The following is a 22,038-nucleotide window of genomic DNA, read 5'->3' as shown; positions in this document are numbered from 1 at the left end:
GGGTCAGACACATCTGTTCAACATCTGTGAAACAACACCAGTCCAGCTGTGCTCAGAGACTGGGAGAAACTTCCCAATACATCCCGCAGAAACAACAAGTACTAGCAGTCGACCAACGGATGACTAAATTGGGTAACACTTTATTTTACAGTGTCCTTGTTACATATGTTACGTGTACTTACCATAGTAATAACAGTAAAGCATGCATAATTACATGCAACTAACCCTCAACCAAACCCTAACCCTATAGTAAGAACATGTAGTTGTTTAATATTACTCAGTACTTAAATATATAATTACACTGTAACAATGACACCTTAAAATAAAGTGTAACCCTAAATTGTAAGAGTAGCCTTAGCAGTTTATGCTAGCAGCCCTCAATCTCATGTTAAACTCATTATCACTTATACAAGTCAACTCTTTGGCTAAATCATTAGAAATGGCCAATGAAATGTTTACAAACCAATCAATAGAAACTGGCTTTTATATGGCCATTGCATTACTGCAAGTAGAGATGTCAAGGTCAAAGGTCAAAAGGGCATCCGGTAAAGGAGGTCAGATTCACTTCCGTTGTAAAGATCATTAGTTATTAACTTAGGGGCCACAGATCTGGAGTGTGTGTGTGTGTGTGTGTGTGGCACAGGTCCTTCCTCAGATCTGGAGTGTGTGTGTGTGTGTGTGGCACAGGTCCTTCCTCAGATCTGGAGTGTGTGTGTGTGTGTGTGTGTGTGTGTGTGTGTGTGTGTGTGTGTGTGTGTGTGTGTGTGTGTGTGTGTGTGTGTGGCACAGGTCCTTCCTCAGATCTGGTGTGTGTGTGTGTGTGTGTGTGTGTGTGTGTGTGTGTGTGTGTGTGTGTGTGTGTGTGTGTGTGTGTGTGTGGCACAGGTCCTTCCTCAGATCTGGAGTGTGTGTGTGTGTGTGTGTGTGTGTGTGTGTGTGGCACAGGTCCTTCCTCAGATCTGGAGCCGGCGGACTGCGGTAAACCTCGGTATAAACAGAGAGACTAATATTAGCGTAGACGCCATTCTTCTTATGATGTAACGAGTACATCAGGATTTATGGGAAGTGTTCCCGGTTCCGGCTGGCCTAATCTATGCAGCCTAACATTGAATTATAGAAGTCTATAATGTGTTATGTGTATGCTAGGCCAAAGAGATGTCTTTTTAGTCTAGCTTTGAACTGACAGAGTGTGTCTGCTTCCCGGACAATGTTAGGAAGACTGTTCCAAAGTTTTGGTGCTAAATAGGAAAAGGATCTACCGCCAGCAGTCGATTTGGATATTCTAGGTATTATCAACTGGCCAGAATTTTGAGATCGCAATAGACGTGAAGGACTATAATGCGTTAAGAGCTCGCCCAAGCACTGTGGAGCTAAACCATTTAGTGCTTTGTAAGTAATCAGCAATATTTATAATATATATGCGATGTTTAATAGGGAGCCAGTGCAGTGTTGACAGAACTGGGCTAATATGGTCATACTTCCTGGTTCTGGTAAGAACTCGAGCTGCTGCGTTTTGGACCAGCTGTAGTTTGTTTATTAAGCGTGCAGGGCAACCACCCAGTAGAGCATTACAATAATCTAGCCTTGAGGTCATGAACGCATGAACTAACTGTTCCGCATTTGTCAATGAGAGCATATGACGTAATTTAGATATATTTTTAAGATGGAAGAATGTGGTTTTACAGACACTAGACACGTGACTTTCAAGACTTTCAACATGTGAGGAAGTTTTTTGTCCAATAATTAGAATCTCTGTTTTTTCAGAATTTAGTAGTAGGAAATTACTAGTCATCCAGTTTTTTACCAATGAATTGGTAAGTTTCGTCAGGGCGTGAAGAAATATAGAGCTGAGTATCATCAGCATAACAGTGAAAACTAATGCCATGCTTCCTAATGATATCTCCTAATGGTAGCATGTGCAGAGTGAACAGCAGCGGTCCTAGTACTGAGCCTTGTGGTACGCCATACTGAACATGTGATCGATAAGACTCTTCATTTACTGCTACAAACTGATAACGGTCAGATAAGTGTGATTTAAACCATGCTAATGCAATTCCACTAATGCCAACATAATTTTCGAGTCTATTTAAAAGAATGTTGTGGTCAATGGTATCAAATAAGATCGAGTAACACACACATTAACGGATGAGAGCAAATGTGTGAAAGATGATAAAGCATTTCTCAGTCGATAGAGACTGTTATTGAATGGAAAGGTCAGCAACTTTGAGACCTAAGAAAACTACATACAGCCACTTATATTACAGCTCTAAAGTGTGTCTGGGTTTGAATAATCAAGTTATTATTCAGTCAGCTTTATTTCTGTAGCGCTTTATACAATACAGAGTGTTTCAAAGCAGCTTTACAGTGATAACAGGAAAAATATGCATTTGGTCTGTTGTTCAGCTGAAGTCAGTTCAGTGTTGTTGATTCAGTTTCGTTATGAAGACCATCAATTATTGAATTAGTTGTTTTCATCTATAAAGCAGTTCTGCAAAAAGTGATGTCATCGTTTCTTCTACTCCAACAACAAAGCTGTGAAACCCAGGGATGAGTAGATGTGAGGTGAGCTTTGGATGAAGTCTGGATGTTACGCATAACTGAACGGATGAAGGTTGAACACTGAGACTGTCGGGGTTCTTCTTTACGTTAGAGTTTGGATGTTAATGAATTAAGTTGTTAGCAGTAATCCAGCTCTGTGCTTGTGTTGAGGCTCAGGTGAACCAGAAGCTGGTCTGAGACGCTCACACCTGGACCGGATGGATCTGCCAGCTGTGCTCGAGGCTCGTACACAGACTCATGTCCCCTATAAAGGGCTTCCCTCCAGGGCCAGATGTTCTGCACTCATGGATTTTACAGCTGCTGGGAAATATGCATTGCTAATCTAACACAGACACACAACACCGTCTGAAGCGGCTCTCGGTCCAACACAGCTTTTCACAAATCATTTATAATCATTTAACCTCTTCTGCACAATGTACAACATGATCCCTGTCTTTCTATTGGATAATGGCTGTTTTTGAGGACTGGGTTTGACATGAACCCATATTTTCTGGATGACATTGTGAACATGAAAAGCCAGATTGATTCTGACATTTTCACTTGTGGTCTAGAGACCATATAATAAATCAGAAAAGTATTTTTTGTAGTGTGACTTAAAAGGTTAGTTTATCCTGTAATTAATGATTCACCCTCATGTCATTCCAAACCCGTAACACTTTCGGTCCTCTTTCTGATGAAATCTAAGAGTTTTCTGTCTACACCAGTGCTTACCAATAACAATTTCATGTTTCATTGTTCTCTTGAATAATCTGATTGGTCAATGATAGTGTAATATTTTGTATATAATGTGTTTGTCATAGTTGTGTTTCATGTCTCGTCTCACCATCATAAAAACTAAGTTCACTTCCAGATCCAGAGTCGCACTCTTCTCTCACTCTGTCGCTCCGAGCATCTCTTCTACCTCCGGGTCTCTCGTTCTCTCACTCCCTCTGTCCGCATTGCTGGGATATTTCTCCGCTTGTGTTATTCTCCTGAATGGTCAGCTTTGACGCACTTCTCCGACACAATGGTGGCCTTTTAGATTGTGAATGTTTCTCTGTGTTTGTCTGGATGTAGAGAACATCGACATCCCTCGCTCATGATGACCTATTCCCAGATATACTGAAGCAAGTCACGTTACATGACAGATCTGGCTGTTCAGTGTCAAATAAACAGTTACAACGCAAAATAAATGTCAGTATTTCAGCTAATTTGCATGTTCTGAATGTTGATTTTGCTGAAATGAAATATCAGACTTGTTTATGAAGCATATATAGATTTTTAATGTATTTTTTAAGGCAATGCAGAGATTGTCTTTGTTTCTAAGCTTTTTCTTGTTTCTTGTTGTGCAATAATCCGGCGTTGTGTAAGGATGTTTTTCTAGTTAATGCTGTTATTGCGCATTATATTGCTTTGCACTGACCTTCAGCTGTGAAGAGGTTAACCCTGGAACAGGCACACAATGATTTAAAAGAGATGTTATGGGTTATTAGTATATTTCCAAGTGAATTGATCAGTCAGAATTGAAACATTGTGGGAACATCCGCTCTTTTCTCCATTCAGAGCTCCTGTTTTTCTTCCAGGTTTTCCACTGGTTTATTAGATGAGCTCCAGCATATGGTGCGTCTGAAGAAGAAACGTCAGGCCTTGTCTTGTAAAGTCAGACTGTCGGCCTTCTGTTCTCTCGGCCTCTCTGAGGAGTGATAGCCAGCGCTCTGTCGTTTCTTGATGTTCTTCCAGTCTTGGCCTTCTGAAAATGGACAAAGCAGAATTTCCCCTACAAACCTTCATTTCACGCAGCGTGTGCCGCTTCTTCACGGCAGCCTCTGTTTGTTGGATGAGTCTCATTGTTTCCCACCTTGAAAACCTGACAGTTGTTTTGCTCAGTCCTCAGAAAAACAAGGCGAACACACAGAGATGTGCAGCATCCAGAACTGAGCTGGGGAACTGAATGGAAATCACTTTGCAAACATGATACAGAGTTATAATTTAATGAAGTCCAACTATAAACAAGTTATGATGCAAGCAACAAAATGGACAACATTAGATGATAATAATCACTATAATCAAAGTCACTTATAGAAAACTGTATTTAATTTAAACAGTGTGCCATCATTTACTTACTTACTTACTTACATTTACACTAATGAAAGCTGTCAGTGATGCCAAATGGATCTAATATATGATATACAGAATCGATTGAATTTACTATTTTTGTAATTCTTAGAGTTTAGGCCTCATTTCTGTCCACTTCCAATTTCTGTAAACCAGCAGCGTGAACATTGCTAAACTGTGATGTTAAATGATGTCAGAACTGGTCATTTTTACATTGGAGAACGTGCCACTGTTAGATGCTGTTTGTCTTGGACGTCCGATCACTGTTTGAGTCTAGTGTTGTTCGGTCAGGGGATTTACATCCATCGATCGGATCGCCGCTCAGTTCGTGTGTCTCTGCTAAACAAATATAAATCTGACCTTCGGTTCTTGTTGTCACAGGTCATACACACACACACACACACACACAGCTGTGTGTTTACTGTGGCGTCTCCGTCGGTCAGTGTCTGTGAAGTTAAACAGGCTTTTCAACATCGACTTCAGTACTGAAACTACACATAAGGTACAGTCATCAGAATCTGAAATCTCCCTCCTCCCCCCCTCCTCTTCCTCCTCCTCCTCCTCCTCCTCCTCGGACTCGGACTCAACTACACCTGCGCAAGAGTCGGCTGTGGAGGAACGGCTGGTATTAAAGTCGAGCTAATGAGGCTAGCTGACGAAATGTTTGGTGATGATGATTTATTAATTGAAAAAAATGGTCTTCTCTGCAGAGCCGAATCTGGAGAACGTCAGCAACACTTAGTCCTGTTTCCATTCTGAGATATTGATTTTCAAGATGCTGAGAGTCTATAGAGACTTTAATGCTCCAGAATCCTCCAGCTCCACATAAACCATCGTGTGTGCTTCAGACCTGCTGCACTTTACTGTATAATCACTGAAGTGTGTCTGTCTGAGACGGCATGGAGAATCAGACTGACCGAGTTTCTCTGTGATCATTTTCCTCCTGCGTGACACATACACACTTCCAGTTGTGAAAACATTTAACTTCCACAGAACCTTTCCAGGTTCATTATAGTGGAGAAGGGTTATTATAATGTTCACTGAGAATAACGTGGAAAACCCTCTTATGGAAGCTTTATTTTTAAGAGTTATGTAAGCGGATCGTACATGTATTGTGTGTCAAGTCCCAATTATACAGAGCTTTTTACAACACAGACTGTTTCACAGCAGCTTTACAGTAACAGAGTGTTCAGGCTTTACAGCAGATCTAGAATAAAGTTATTGTCCAGATTAAATACATTTTAGATTGATACATTTCCGTTGTAAAAGTCATTAGTTATTCTCTTAGGGCCGCTAACACGACACCGTCTTCAACTGAAAACAGAAACTTTATTGTGTGGAAGATAAACAGCTCTAACCGCTCCGACAGAGCAATGATTCCTGTCGACGAGTCTCACATGAAACTGGGATTCAGGAAAGTGTTGAAACATCTGAACACTGACGGCCATTGAAACCCCACTCGTCCTGTAGGTGTAGATGAGCATCAGTGACTGACGTCAGACTCCGATGAAGAAGCTGCCATTGAGAAAAGAGTCTCTGCGTGTGGAGAAGATGAACTGAGTGAAGAGAAGAAAGAGGATGGAAAGATACTGATGTGACTTACGGACAGATGAAGTCTGGATCCATTTGCAAAGCGGAATATTTATTAAATGAAAACTCTGAAACACAAGAAAACCGCAGGAGTGCACCAGACCAAACCTGACATGGAGATACACTAATGAGGGAGAAAACCAGGAACAGGTGGAACTAACCGGTCAACAAATGAGTCACTATGGCAACTAAACACATGTAAGGAAACTAAACTACAGAAACATGTTGTTAGAGATCCACAGGGAGAGGAAAATATATGCTGTAAGTCACTTCTGATAAAACTTCATTCAAAGGGAAACAAGATGATTATTGATTATGATTACAAGATGACTCCAATGACAGATCTTTTTTCTAGTTTTAAGCACAAACTCACTTCATTTTAATTAATTTTAATATCTTAACTCATTTTGCTTCTCCAGTAAATGTATCTTGATTGAAGAATGTTTAGATATTTGTAATGAAAAGCACTTTTTTCTTCTTTTTTTTTGCGATGCATGTGCTGCACTTTGCATTATTGTTAATGATGTATTTAAATAATTTAAATGAAACGTTAAACACGTATTCTGCAGCGCTGTGATTCTGTCGGGGTGTGGTGTGACATTTCTTTCTTTCATGCCGGATTATTATGTATTTATTTGCCCTTTTGTTCACACAGCTGCAGTTTAAGAGGAGCATGTAAATATTGAAAGATGTTTCTGTCCTGAAGCAAACTGAGATCAGGAGTAATCAGGACCGCGTGTTCGTGTGAGGCGATAGTAAATTAACACACAAATAGGATTTTAAAAGGTCAGGCGATGGAGGAATATCCAGAGATGAGTTCAAAGGCATAAAACTTTCGACTGGTCATTCAAAATATCTAAAAAATCAGATGTTTTCCATCGAAATGATCCGCCCAGCAGGGACCAGTAAAGCACATAGAATTACATCAGTGAAGCTGAGAGAGAGAGAGAGAGAGAGAGAGAGAGAGAGAGAGGAGGAGAGGAAACATTCTTCAAGTATGAGGAAATTTTACTGCTTTCTCTCTCTCTCTCTCTCTCCTCTTTCTCTCTCCTCTTTCTTCCCCGTCAGTCAGGAGTTTCCCAGATCTGTGAGGAACAGCGACTGACAGGAGTGTGTGAAGAAGCATCAGCGAATCTGCAGGTAAAACCTTCTTCTCTATCCATCATCTAATAATACTTACACTTGATATTAACCCTCTGATGCCTGCGGTAATTCATCACTAACTTCAGGAACTAATCTTTAGCATCAGGATGGTTTAGAAGAGAGTTGCACATCTGTCCACATCTGCTCATATTCAAACGTGTTGAATTTACATTCACTTCTAGACATTTATAATGTTACAAAAGATTTTATTTCAAATAAATGCTGTTATTTTGAACTTTTTATTCATCAAAGAATCCTGAAAAAAAAAACTTTCCACTGAAAAAACTGTTTTCAACACTGATCATAATCATAAATGTTTGTTGATCATCAAATCATCATATTAGAGTGATTTGTGAAGGATCATGTGACACTGAAGACTGGAGTAATGATGCTGAACATTCAGCTTTGATCACAGAATAAATTAAACTTTACTGTATATTCACATAGAAAACAGATGATTTACATTATAATAATATTTCACTGTTTTACTGTATTTTTTATCAAATAAATGCAGCTTTGATGAGCAGAAGAGACTCTTTCACAAACATTAAACATTTGACCAACCCTCAAACTTTTAAATGGCAGTATCTGTTGTCACAGGCAGTATAGTTGTGTTGAACTGGTTAGTCTGTAATCTGGTTAAAATGGCTGTGAGAGATGATGTGCATCAGAGAGTGTGCAGACGCTCTTCTGAGGTTTGGGTTGAATCTCAATCACAGTTTTCATCTTTTCAGGGAATCGTGATCATGTGATCTCTGGCTATTACACTTTTATTACCAAAATGTGCAGCTTATTACAGTCTGTCTAGACTTCATATGAGTTCTGGGGCTTCTGACTTCTGGAGAGATAAAGAGCAGTCCAGGAGAGAAACGGTTTAGAGAGATTGAGCTCATTTGAGGGTAAATTGATGATGGCGTTTGTTAATGAAGGGAAATGATGAGATGGGAAGGAAGAATCATCAAAGACGCAACAGCTGAAATAATCAACAGTCCAGTCAGTTTTATGTGTATTTCACAATACATGCGGTTTAAAAGCAGTTTTACAGAAGCTGAACCGTAAAAACGTTCAGCAAACAAACCAAAGGCGAAAACCTGTTAGTGAAGAGCGGCAGATGATGAACGTGTAGAGAATCAGTGCATGAACCGATCTAATGTTTGATCAAACGCTTGGGATAATAACATTAACGTGTATTTCAATTAGTGAAAATGATTTTTAACATTTTCTGTAACACAACTGTTTGTGAAATCCCACAGATTAATGTTTATGAATATTCTAATCTGCTTTTATAGATGGTTTTGAAACAGTGATAATCACGATAGCAGAAGACATGAATCCTCTGCCAGTTCCAGTCAAACCTCACAGCTCATTTCCTATCAGTCGCAGGCTTAATATCTTTATGATTCTCGTTCGGTCCTGAGGCGTAATGTGATATTTCCCCTTCAGCTCCACACTTGTGTTTTTCATCATCATCATCATCATCATCATCACTGAGAAAAGGCCTGCAGATTGTCCTTTCTCTGACCTGTGCCTGACGACCGTCTCTAAGCACAGGCAGATGCCATCAGACAGGTGTTACTGGGGTTTTATTGATGTTTAAACTGACCATGAAGAGAGACATGAGTCTGGCCTAAACCACACAGGAGTAGCCGTAACTTAACTGTAGTATTTTCTCCTTTCTCAGCTGAAGACTCAGAGACAAATATAGGCTTTTGGTGGGATGAAAAGTGCAGCACCGTCTGAGCTTCCCGATGCGGGATGTGTTTCCCAAAATCACTGTTAGCAATTAGCAAACTTCCGTCGTTATCAACATAGATCAGAGTTCAGTGTTTCCCGAAGCCACAGTATGTTCTCCAGCTCTGATAAGAGTTTCTTCTTATGATAACACGTGCTCAAACACAAGCTGTTAAAAATGTCTTTTAAAGATCTCAGTTCTATACTGGAGAATCAGCGTGGTTGAGATGCCGGATATGATGGTCAAGCTCTAGAACGTTGTTGTACGGAAAGACCAATGACATGAACTGACAGACAGACCAGACAGAGATTTTACATTTCACCATATCAAGAACATTTTGAGTATCAACTTTATCTCAGATGTTTGTTCTTGATTTCCTTTGGAGGAAAAAGCAATTAAACGTCCATTAAGCAATTAACAGCAATTAAAAGCAATTAAAGCAATTAAACGTCCTGCAAAAAAAATGTGTTCTTCCTCAGTGTTTCTGTCTTGTTTTCCAGCACAAATATCTAAACATTCTTAAATCAAGATAAATTACTGGAGAATAAAAATTATTGAAGATCATCAAAAAAAATCATGAAAATGAAGTGAGTTTGTGCTTTAAACAAGAACAAGTGTCTCTCAGTCGAGTCAGACAAATAATCTTCATTCAAAGGGAAAACGAGATGATTTTTCTGACTCCACTGACTGATATTTTTCTTGTTTTAAGCACAAACTCACTTCATTTTCATAATTTTTTCAGAAAGCAAGGCTTAATATCTTCAGTCATGTTGCTTCTCCAGTAAATGTATCTTGATTTAAGAATGTTTAGATATTTGTGCTGGAAAATAAGACAGAAACACTGAGACAGAACATCATGTTTTGCAGTGTATGGTATGAAATCATGTCCAAACGCAACAGTTTCATAGTTTAACGTGACATCAAAACCTTGTTTCCCTCTTTATGTCCACAGGTAAAGTCACTGATATCAGAACTGCGGCTGCAGAACTGAATTAATTTTAATTTTAATTAATTTTAGCAGGAAAGGATCGTGATATTTACTTTCCTTGGTTTGATCTGGCAGACACTGGAACTTCTCTGGACACTGTTTTTAAAGCCATCATGGAATTAACATAGACACTGTTTACTCTCTTAATACACGTTCCTGCTCTCATTATGTGTCATTCATCGAAAAGAAATTTGTCTTTAAAATCTTACATCAAAATGAAATCGGCTCTGAAATGACTTTCAACAGACCCTCTCATAAACCGTCGCCTCTAACCATCCTGAAACTGGGAAGTAAAATGGGTTGCAAATGCTGTTTTTATATCAACTTCAACTGTACATACATGTATGATGAGTGTCTAACCTGAAAATTCTGTTAGTTTGAAACAGGTCGGACAGACACTTGAAGAGAAGAAGAGTTAGACATCAGCGGTTCATCTGCAAAAACTGAATCTAAATGTTTTGAGTGCTGATCTGAATATAATAAAAGACCTTGTCGTTCACGAACAAACCATCATCCATTGATTTTGGGGATGTTCCTCTTAAACATGGCATTTGTGTTGGCGTTTCTGCTCCTGCCTCCTCCGGTCCTCTCATCGGGAGCTCAGGATCTCAGATCCCAGCCGGTGAAGGTCATTGTCTCGGACACATGTGTTCAGGACGGGTCCGGAGAGAAAGAGATGCTCCTGGAGCCCGGGTCTCCTCTGGTCCTGACCCATCGGATCCGGCTGGTGTCCGGCTCGGGCTCTGGCTCCGGCTGTCAGTGCGAGCTGGACTTTGCAGCGTTGCGGGAGCGTATGGAAAGACTGGAGAAGGAGGTGTCAGATCTGAGGGAGAAATGTGGAGGTCCGGACGGATGCTGTTCCTCCCAGCAGAGCAAAGGTGAAGCCTTCCTGAAGGAGACCAATCCCAGACCCATCCCAGACCTTTCCCAAACCCATCCCAGACCGTTCCCAGACCGATCCCAGACCTTTCCCAGACCGATCCCAGACCTATCTCAGACCTATCCCAGACCCATCCCAGACCGATCTCAGACCCATCCCAGATTGATCCTAGACCGATCCCAGACCTATCTCAGACCAATCCCAGATCGATCCCAGACCTATCTCAGACCCATCCCAGACCTATCTCAGACCCATCCCAGACCTATCTCAGACCTATCTCAGACCGATCCCAGACCGATCCCAGACCTATCTCAGACCGATCCCAGATCGATCCCAGACCTATCTCAGACCCATCCCAGACCTATCTCAGACCTATCTCAGACCTATCTCAGACCTATCCCAGACCTATCTCAGACCGATCCCAGACCTATCTCAGACCCATCCCAGACCTTTCCATTAGAGCTGTAACTGTAGTCAAAGTCAAAGTTTATTTATACAGCACAATTTATACAGCCGAAGCTGACCAACATGCTTTACAAAACATCATAAAACAAGAACACGTGAGACATGTAGAAATTGAAACAGACAACATTCCTAAAATACATGCCTAAAAACATGGCACAAATTACTGATTATTAAAAGCAAGTGAGTAAAAGTAGGTTTTTAGCTTTGACTTGAAAATTGACAAGTCAGGTGAAGATCTAACCTGAAATGGCAAACTATTCCATAATTTAGGGCCCGCAATAGCAAAGGCACGATGACCTCTTTGTTTTAGTCTGAACCGTGGGATAGATAAAAGTTTCTGTGTCCCTGATCTAAGACCCCTGGAAGGATTGTATTGCACTAAAAGCTCAGAGAGGTAGAGGAGAGCCAGGTTATTTAAGCACTTGTAAACAAATAGGAGAATTATTAGGACAACCTTAAAGCGAACCGGCAGCCAGTGAAGTGATGCTAGGATTGGCGTAATATGATCATGTTTGTGAAGACCTTGGATTGGATCAAGGAATCCAATCCTAAAGGATCCCAATAGGAGAAATTCAGTTCTAATCAAATGAGATCCTCCCAGATAAACTGACTTACCACTTTTTTTGTTTGTTTACTTTTCAGAATAGGATTCCAGATTCATTCATTATTTAGCATTGGTTCTGTAATGTGCTGTTGTTGCTCCACAGGTTCGGTCTGCACCACCAGTCGCCCCGAGACTGACGAGTGTCCCGATGACTGCAGTGACCAGGGCCGGTGTGTGGACGGGAAGTGTGTGTGTTTCTCAGGATTCAGTGGGCCAGACTGCAGTGTCCCAGACTGTCCTGGAGACTGCAGTAACAGGGGCCGGTGTGTGAACGGACAGTGTGTGTGTGACCCGGGTTTCTCTGGGCCGGACTGCTCTGGGAAAACATGTCCGGAGAACTGCAATAACCGCGGCCGGTGTGTGAATGGGAAGTGTGTGTGTGACTCTGGATTCGCGGGTCAGGACTGCTCTGTGAAAACATGTCCTGATGACTGCAGCAGTCGAGGACAGTGTGTCGATGGGAAGTGTGTGTGTGAGAGCGGCTTCACGGGTCAGGACTGCTCGTCCCAGGCCTGTCCTAGTAACTGCAATAGCAAAGGCAGGTGTGTGAACGGCAGGTGTGTGTGTGAGAGGGGGTTCACAGGGCCGGACTGCTCGTCTAGATCGTGTCCTGGAGACTGCAGTGACCGGGGCCGGTGTGTGAACGGACAGTGTGTGTGTGAGAGCGGCTTCACGGGTCCGGACTGCTCGTCCCAGGCCTGTCCCAGTAACTGCAATAGCAAAGGCAGGTGTGTGAACGGCAGGTGTGTGTGTGAGAGCGGGTTCACGGGTCCGGACTGCTCGTCTAGATCGTGTCCTGGAGACTGCAGTGACCGGGGCCGGTGTGTGAACGGACAGTGTGTGTGTGAGAGCGAGTTCACGGGTCCGGACTGCTCATCTAGATCGTGTCCTGGAGACTGCAGTGACGGGGGCCGGTGTGTGAACGGACAGTGTGTGTGTGAGAGCGGGTTCACGGGTCCGGACTGCTCATCTAGATCGTGTCCTGGAGACTGCAGTGACCGGGGCCGGTGTGTGAACGGACAGTGTGTGTGTGAGAGCGGGTTCACGGGGCCCGACTGCTCGTCCCAAGCCTGTCCCAGTAACTGCAATAGCAAAGGCAGGTGTGTGGATGGGAAGTGTGTGTGTGACGTGGGCTTCTCCGGTCAGGACTGCTCCAGCAAAACCTGCCCGAACAGCTGCAGTGACCGGGGCCGGTGTGTGAGGGGCCGGTGTGTGTGTCGACGGGGCTTCACAGGGCCCGACTGCAGCGAGTGCCAGTCTGGGTTTACAGGGGAGAACTGTGACATCGGTGAGTGATGCATTGTGAATATTACTGTATTAGTACTGAAATTATAGCAGAATCTCTCAGCGTGTCTGGCCAGACAGAGGCCTGCTCAGAAATAACATTTTCAGAAATAAAGTTTTCATAACTTACATTAGTTATGGAACATTAGCAAAACATTATTAGAACATTTTTTGTTAGCTGGGTTCATAGTAGTTTTTCTTTCAACATCACAGTATGTGACAATTTTTCTTGTTTATGTAAAGGTTAGCAAAAAACATGGGAGTTTCCATTTTATCATTTTACAAACATTACTGGAACATTCCTTTTTGAATGGCGCACATTTTAAAAACAACTAGTAAGTATAAACGTACATACAGTGCATCCTGAAAGTATTCACAGCACTTCACTTTTTCCACAATTTGTTATGTTATAGCCTTATTCCAAAATGGATGAAATGAATTATTTTCCTCAACATTCTACAAGCAATACCCCATACTGACAACTTGAAAGAAGTTTGTTTGAAATCTTTGCAAATTTATAAAAAATGTTTTTTAAAAAATCACATGTACATAAGTATTCACAGCCTTTGCCATGACACTCAAAATTGAGCTCAGGTGCATCTCCAGTTTTAACTTGTCATCCTTGAGATGTTTCTACAACTTGATTGGAGTCCACCTGTGGTGACTTCAGCTGATTGGACATGATTTGGAAAGGCACACACCTGTCTATATAAGGTCCCACAGTTAACAGTGCATGTCAGAGCACAAACCAAGCCATGAAGTCCAAGGAATTGTCTGTAGAGCTCCGAGACAGGATAGTATCGAGGCACAGATCTGGGGAAGGGTACAGAAAACTTTCTGCAGCATTGAAGTTCCCAATGAGCACAGTGGCCTCCATCATCCGTAAATGGAAGAAGTGTGAAACCACCAGGACTCCTCCTAGAGTTGAGCGATCGGGGGAGAAGGGCTTTTCCAAGGTTGGATTTGGCCAGGCTCTAACTGTAAACTGGAGTCCTCTCAAAACATCAATATAATACGTTCTTTCTCTCAAGGACAGGACACTTTAATATAACACAGTAAAGTAAAGCTTTAACAAAGAAATGGTCCCCTAAACTATTGGTTCCAATGACCCTTATACGTTTTAACACATGTTGGAGACCTTTCTCAAACAAAACAAGTCCATATTCATGAGGAACTGGGAAAGATGAGGAACTGGGAGACTCGTCAGGATCGAGGGAAAGATGAGGAACAGGGAGACTCATTGGGATCGAGGGAAAGATGGGGAACTGAGGAACTGGGAGACTCGTCAAGATTGAGGAAAAGATGAGGAACCGGGAGACTCGTCAGGATCGAGGGAAAGATGAGGAACCGGGAGACTCGTCAAGATCAAGGGAAAGATGAGGAACTGGGAGACTCGTCAAGATGGAGGAAAAGATGAGGAACTGGGAGACTCGTCAGGATCGAGGGAAAGATGAGGAACTGGGAGACCCGGAAGACTCGTCAGGATCGAGGAAGATGAGGAACCGGGAGACTCGTCAGGATCGAGGGAAAGATGAGGAACCGGGAGACTCGTCAGGATCGAGGGAAAGATGAGGAACTGGGAGACTCGTCAGGATCGAGGGAAAGATGAGGAACAGGGAGACTCATTGGGATCGAGGGAAAGATGGGGAAATGAGGAACTGGGAGACTCATCAAGATTGAGGAAAAGATGAGGAACTGGGAGACTCGTCAGGATCGGGGAAAGATGAGGAACTGGGAGACTAGTCAGGATCGGGGGAAAGATGAGGAACTGGGAGACTAGTCAGGATCGAGGGAAAGATGGGGAACAGGGAGACTCGTCAGGATTGAGGGAAAGATGGGGAACAGGGAGACTCGTTAGGATTGAGGGAAAAATGAGGAACAGGGAGACTTGTCATGATCGAGGGAAAGATGGGGAACAGGGAGACTCGTCAGGATTGAGGGAAAGATGGGGAACAGGGAGACTCGTCAGGATTGAGGGAAAGATGGGGAACAGGGAGACTCGTCAGGATCGGGGGAAAGATGAGGAACTGGGAGACTCGTCAGGATCGAGGGAAAGATGAGGAACTGGGAGACTCGTCAGGATCGAGGGGAAAGATGAGGAACCGGGAGACTAGTCCGGATCGAGGGAAAGATGAGGAACCGGGAGACTCGTCAGGATCGAGGGAAAGATGAGGAACCGGGAGACTCGTTAGGATCGAGGGAAAGATGAGGAACCGGGAGACTTGTCAGGATCGAGGCAAAGATGAGGAACCGGGAGACTCGTCAGGATCGAGGGAAAGATGAGGGACTGGGAGAACCGTCAGGATCGAGGTAAAGATGAGGAACCGGGAGACCCGTCAGGATCGAGGGAAAGATGAGGAACCGGGAGACTCGTCAGGATCGATGGAAAGATGAGGAACCGGGAGACTCGTCAGGATCGAGGGAAATATGAGGAACTAGAAGACTCATCAGGATCGAGGGAAAGATGAGGAACCGGGAGACTCGTCAGGATCGAGGGAAAGATGAGGAACCGGGAGACCCGTCAGGATCGATGGAAAGATGAGGAACCGGGAGACTCGTCAGGATCGAGGGAAAGATGAATGTACAGAGACATCCATGATGAAAACCTGCTCTGGACCTCAGACTGTGGCGATGGTTCATCTTCTAACAGGACAACGACCCTCAGCACACAGCCCAGATAACAACTCTGACGCAGTATGTGCACTTTTTTTCTTTTTTTTTAAGATAATAGATATAGAATAGAAGATAAAGTGTTGGTATTAATGGATCAAGTGTTGTCGAAAAAGATGCATCTTCAGCCGTTTCTTGAGAATGTCCCCGGACTCATCCGCTCTGGTTGAGTTAGATCATTCCTCCAGCAGGGAACAGTCCAGGTGAAGGTCAGTGAAGGTCAGAGAAAGAGATTTAGTGCCTCTTTGAGATGATGCACCACAAGACGGCGTTCACTTGCAGAGCGCTGGGTTCTGGATGGCACGTAGGTCTGAAGTAATGAGTTTAGGGAAAAGGGAGCAGAGCCAGTGGTTGTTCTGTAGACAAACGTCAGTGACTTGAACTTGATGCGAGCGGCTGTTGGAAACCAGTGCAGTGTAGTGAGGAGAGGAGTGATGTGTGCTCTCTTCGTCTCGTTCAAGACCACTCTAGCTGCAGCATCTGGATCAGTTGCAGAGGATTGACAGTGATGCTGGAAGACCAGCCAGGAGACCATTACAGTAGTCCAGTAGTCCTGTAACATAACAAAATGTGGAAAAGGTGAAGTGCTGTGAATACTTTCCGGATGCTCTGTCAGACATCCCAAGTCTCCCGGAAGTTCCGGGAGTCTCCCGCATATTGATAGCGGCTCCGTGATGCCCGCAGATCAGTTAAAATCTCCCGGAAGCAAGAGCGCGCAAGCGTAGCGCGCGCACGGCAGAGAGAGGGAGCGAGAGACCTTGCGTGTGTGTGCTAGTCTGCGTGTGTGCCTCGGGATTTTATCTCTACTCTCGAACCGAATTCATCAGAACGAATTCATGTGTGTGTTTTCTCCAGCGCTGTCGGCCGTGTCTCGTCTCAGCACCAGAAACATCTCTGAGTCCTCCGTCACACTGTCCTGGAGTCCAGCAGCGGTGCAGTACGACACCTTCCTCATCAGCTTCACCAGCACGGTACGTACACACACACACACACACACACACACACACACACACTCTCTCTCTCTCTCTCTCTCTCTCTCTCTCTCTCTCTCTCTCTCTCTCTCTCTCTCTCTCTCTCTCTCTCTCTCTCTCTCTCTCTCACACACACACACACACACTCTCTCACACACACACACACACACACACACACACACACACACACACACACACACACACACACACACACACACACACACCTTCCTCATCAGCTTCACCAGCACGGTACGTACACACACACACACACACACACACACTCTCACACACACACACACCTTCCTCATCAGCTTCACCAGCACGGTACGTACACACACACACACACACACACACACACACACACACACACACACACACACACTCTCTCTCTCTCTCTCTCTCTCTCTCTCTCTCTCTCTCTCTCTCTCACACACACACACACACACACACACACACACACACACACACACACACACACACACACACACCTTCCTCATCAGCTTCACCAGCACGGTACGTACACACACACACACACACACACACACACACACACACACACACACACTCTCACACACACACACACACACACACCTTCCTCATCAGCTTCACCAGCACGGTACGTACACACACACACACACACACACACACACACACACACACACACACACACACACACTCTCTCTCTCTCTCTCTCTCTCTCTCTCTCTCTCTCTCTCTCTCTCTCTCTCTCACACACACACACACACACACACACACACACACACACACACACACACACACCTTCCTCATCAGCTTCACCAGCACGGTACGTACACACACACACACACACACACACACACACACACACACACACACACTCACACACACACACACACACACACACACACACACACACACACACACACACACACACACACACACACACACACACACACCTTCCTCATCAGCTTCACCAGCACGGTACGTACATACACACACACACACACACTCTATCTCACACACACACACACACACACACACACACACACACACACACTCCTCATCAGCTTCACCAGCACGGTACGTACACACACACACACACACACACACACACACACACACACACACACACACACACTCTCTCTCTCTCTCTCTCTCTCTCTCTCTCACACACACACACACACACACACACACACCTTCCTCATCAGCTTCACCAGCACGGTACGTACACACACACACACACACACACACACACACCTTCCTCATCAGCTTCACCAGCACGGCACGTACACACACACACACACACACACACACACACACACACACACACACACACACACACACACCTACCTGAGACCTGGTCCAGTAGTTTACACACACACACACACCTGCATGTAACAACAATAATAACAAATCAACAATAATAGCAAATATCAATAGATTTTAAGATGAAGGATGAACTTGACTTTCTTTCTATCGATCCAATCAATATAAAATCAGTTTCAGCCCTATATCTTTTATTAGTCATTTTAAGGATGAGATCAGATAAAAAAAAAAAAAATTCAGATAAATACACTGCAAAAATGATTTTCTTCCTCAGCGTTTATGTCTTGTTTTCCAGCGCAAATATATAATCATTTTTAAATCAAGATACATTTACTGGATAAGCAAAATTATGTAAAATATTAAGTCTTGTTTTCTGATTTTTTTTTTTTTTTAAGTTGGTGACTTTTTGACTCCACTGACAGATATTTGTTTTAAGCACAAACTCACTTCATTTTAATGATTTTGGGTTTTTTTTTTTTTTTTTTACATGAAAATGAAGTGAGTTTGAGCTGTTCAGTAAATCTATCAGAGTCAGAAAAATAAACTTCATTCAAAGGAAAAACTAGATTATTTTTCTGACTCCACTGACAGATATTAGTTCTTGTTTTAAGCACAAACTCACTTCAGTTTGATTGATTTTAATATCTTCAGTCATGCTGCTTCTTCTCCAGTAAATGTCTCTTGATTTAAGAATGTTGAGATATTTGCTCTGGAAAACGAGACAGAAACACTGAGGAAGAACATACTTTTTTGCAGTGTATGCATTTAATACAGAAAATATGGCAATAAAATAATGGAATGTGGAAAATTATATATCATTTAAACTATATTATTATTTAAACCCAATTAAATTGAAATTTTAAAGGATTTGTGCATCATTTGCTGGACAGTCAAACAAACTTTTTGATTTAATTAATATCTCAGTTTTTTGGGGGGTTTTTTTGACTGCAAACCCATAAATGAGAATCAGTGTTTTCTCCTCTTCTGATAATGTCAGGTACACAAAGTATTTTACGGCTCCCACAGCAGCCCGAACTTAAATCTGGCCGAGTATCTTTTCCAAAGGAAAAACAAATTAATTTTTACACAGACATAAAATGAGCTCAATCTGGCAATGGAAAAACAAGCTATGAGCTTTGGACAGAAATCCAGCTTTGATTTACAGCCGTATGAATGTTTAGTGCCCATCTCAGCCCAACACACACGATCACACACTTTACAGGGAGCCACAGAACACACACACACCGCACGAGTCAACATCAGCGCTCAGTCAGTCGTCTCAACGTTATGGGAACTTCATTTCAGTGTTTTGTGAACCTATCAATGCACAGCAAATGTGATGCGACGCAAACTATGCTGATCTGTGATTCATTACGGGCACTGTCACTTTTTGCTTGCAAAATCCTTTCAGTTTAGAGTAATTCGCTGTGGCTTCAAGCTTCCACTCCACATGAGCCTGACCTTGTGTTTCCGGTGTGAATGAAACACACACCGACGACTGATGGATGTCTGCCGTTTCCCAGGAGCGCTGGCTATGATCACTGCTGGTCTTGAAGTGATGCTTCAGCTGAGTTTGATGGCCTGGTTCTGTCAGTAATTGTGCTGTGGTGATGTAAGCGCTATCGATGAGTGCAGCTTCAGGAACAAACTGTGATGTTAATGCACAAATATGCTGAAAACATGCTGGAACTCTTATTTCTGCATGCAATAGTATTTGAAGCGCTTCAGTCTAATCCGCAGCTCTACAGACTTCAGGCCTAGTAATCAAACAGACTCGTGATGATTCTGTCAGCATCGTGTTGCTTATTAGATATTAGAGCCGATTAGAAATGTTTTTATATGTTGGCATCACTTGATATTGGATATATATCAGCTAATAATGGGTATTTAATTGCCTGTGCCTAATTAATTTCCCCTGTATTCACATTTAGATGTACTTTGCTATTATCTAATGCTCAGTTTAAGTTCATCTTGAAATACATTTATAGTTTAATAACACTGGTAAATGAATATCAGTTTTTCATAATCTATATTGTTGTGAGGCCTAACTTTGCATAAAATTATTAAAATTATTAATTATTTAATTATTTAATAAACACTTTATTATTAATTATTATTGGCAAATACTGTAGAATTCATTAATGAACATTTATTTGTTATTAACCATTTCATGAAAATAAACATTGGCTAATTAGTATCAGGCAGAATTTTAATAGTTGTTCATCCCTAGTTTCTGACAGAAAGTAATGCAAAATTAATACCACAGCACTTTCGAATGCTTGATTCTGGTTAGTTAGTTGGTCGGTTAGTTGGTTAGTTGATTGGTCGGTCAGTTAGTTGGTCGGTTAGTTGGTTAGTTGATTGGTTGGTCAGTTAGTTGGTTAGTTGATTGGTCGGTCAGTTAGTTGGTCGGTTAGTTGGTTAGTTGATTGGTTGGTCAGTTAGTTGGTCGGTTAGTTGGTTAGTTGATTGGTCGGTTAGTTGGTTAGTTGATTGGTCGGTCAGTTAGTTGGTCGGTTAGTTGGTTAGTTGATTGGTTGGTCAGTTAGTTGATCGGTTAGTTGGTTAGTTGATTGGTCGGTCAGTTAGTTGGTCGGGTAGTTGGTTAGTTGATTGGTCGGTCAGTTAGTTGGTCGGTTAGTTGGTCGGTTAGTTGGTTAGTTGATTGGTCGGTCAGTTAGTTGGTCGGTTAGTTGGTTAGTTGATTGGTTGGTCAGTCGGATAGTTGCTCGGTCAGTTAGTTAGTTGCCTGGTTAGTTGGTTAGTTGATTGGTCGGTCAGTTAGTTGGTTGGTTGGTCTGTCGGATAGTTAGTCGGTTAATTGGTTAGTTGATTGGACGGTCAGTTAGTTGGTCGGTTAGTTGGTTAGTTGATTGGTTGGTCAGTCGGATAGTTGCTCGGTCAGTTAGTTAGTTGGTCGGTTAGTTGGTTAGTTGATTGGTCGGTCAGTTGCTCGGTCAGTTAGTTGGTTGGTTGGTCTGTTTGTTGGTCGGTCAATTATTCGGTCACGTTCATTAATGCTCTCAGACTTTTGTTCTCCTCTATACATTTATCTGTCCGTGTGAAACTCATAATGTGATTTTTCAGCAAGTGCAGTCACTTTGTTTCATTCTCATAGCAGAACTGTGAGAAACGTTCACATCCTCAGATTCCTCGACCAAACTCAGATCAGCGACCACACCTACAACAATAAAACTGATGTTTATTGGCCTTCGCTCACTGGTCGTCATAACATTACATACTAGAGAGACAGAGAGCAAAGGAAACACTGTAAAGAACAGATGTTTGAAAATGCTATCAGTAACAGTTACACTGAAAACACAATGAAAAATGCAGAAAAGGCACATTTCTACCATACAAAACATGAATGGGAGGGTGTAAGAACGATGGAGAGAATTAGACGGATGTGTCAGAGGAATAAAGAGGAGGAAATGACAGTGACCAGAGAGAGAGAGAGAGAGTTCATGCAGGGAAAGAAAAAAGCCATCAGAAGTTACAGAGAAAGAGAGACAGATGTGGGATGCTTGTTGCTAGGGAACCGTAAACATGCTCAAAAACAAAGATGACATCACAGAACAGCTGCCGGACAACAATGACGGTCAATAACCAGCAAAGGCTATAATAACCAACACAGACTATAATAACCAACACAGGCTATAATAACCAACACAGGCTATAATAACCAACACAGGCTATAATAACCAACACAGGCTATAATAACCAACACAGGCTATAATAACCAACACAGGCCAT

At 42.6% G+C, this 22,038-nt stretch overlaps 1 protein-coding gene across 4 annotated transcripts in view; it reads left to right on the top strand.

The window, feature by feature from the left end:
- The first annotated feature begins 7,297 nt into the window (after positions 1-7,297).
- Positions 7,298-22,038, top strand: part of tnxbb (tenascin XBb) — a 34,797-nt gene continuing 20,056 nt past the window's right edge. The window contains exons 1-5 of one of the 4 annotated variants that reach the window (XM_082186056.1): positions 7,298-7,383; positions 10,493-10,984; positions 12,159-12,519; positions 12,799-13,343; positions 16,865-16,980. In XM_082186056.1, the coding sequence (XP_082042182.1) occupies positions 10,636-10,984; positions 12,159-12,519; positions 12,799-13,343; positions 16,865-16,980 (1,371 nt within the window). In that variant the 5' untranslated portion in view covers positions 7,298-7,383; positions 10,493-10,635. Of the gene's footprint in view, positions 7,384-10,492; positions 10,985-12,158; positions 13,344-16,864; positions 16,981-22,038 lie in introns of all 4 variants that reach the window. The other 3 variants (XM_082186055.1, XM_082186054.1, XM_082186057.1) reach the window with 3 other exon arrangements.

The sequence above is a fragment of the Leuciscus leuciscus genome (assembly GCF_965113295.1).
Source record: "Leuciscus leuciscus genome assembly, chromosome: 12".
In the NCBI taxonomy this organism is placed as follows: Eukaryota; Metazoa; Chordata; class Actinopteri; order Cypriniformes; family Leuciscidae; genus Leuciscus; species Leuciscus leuciscus.
The sequence above is the reverse complement of the archived record's forward strand: the minus strand, read 5'-3'. Positions and strand labels throughout refer to the sequence as shown.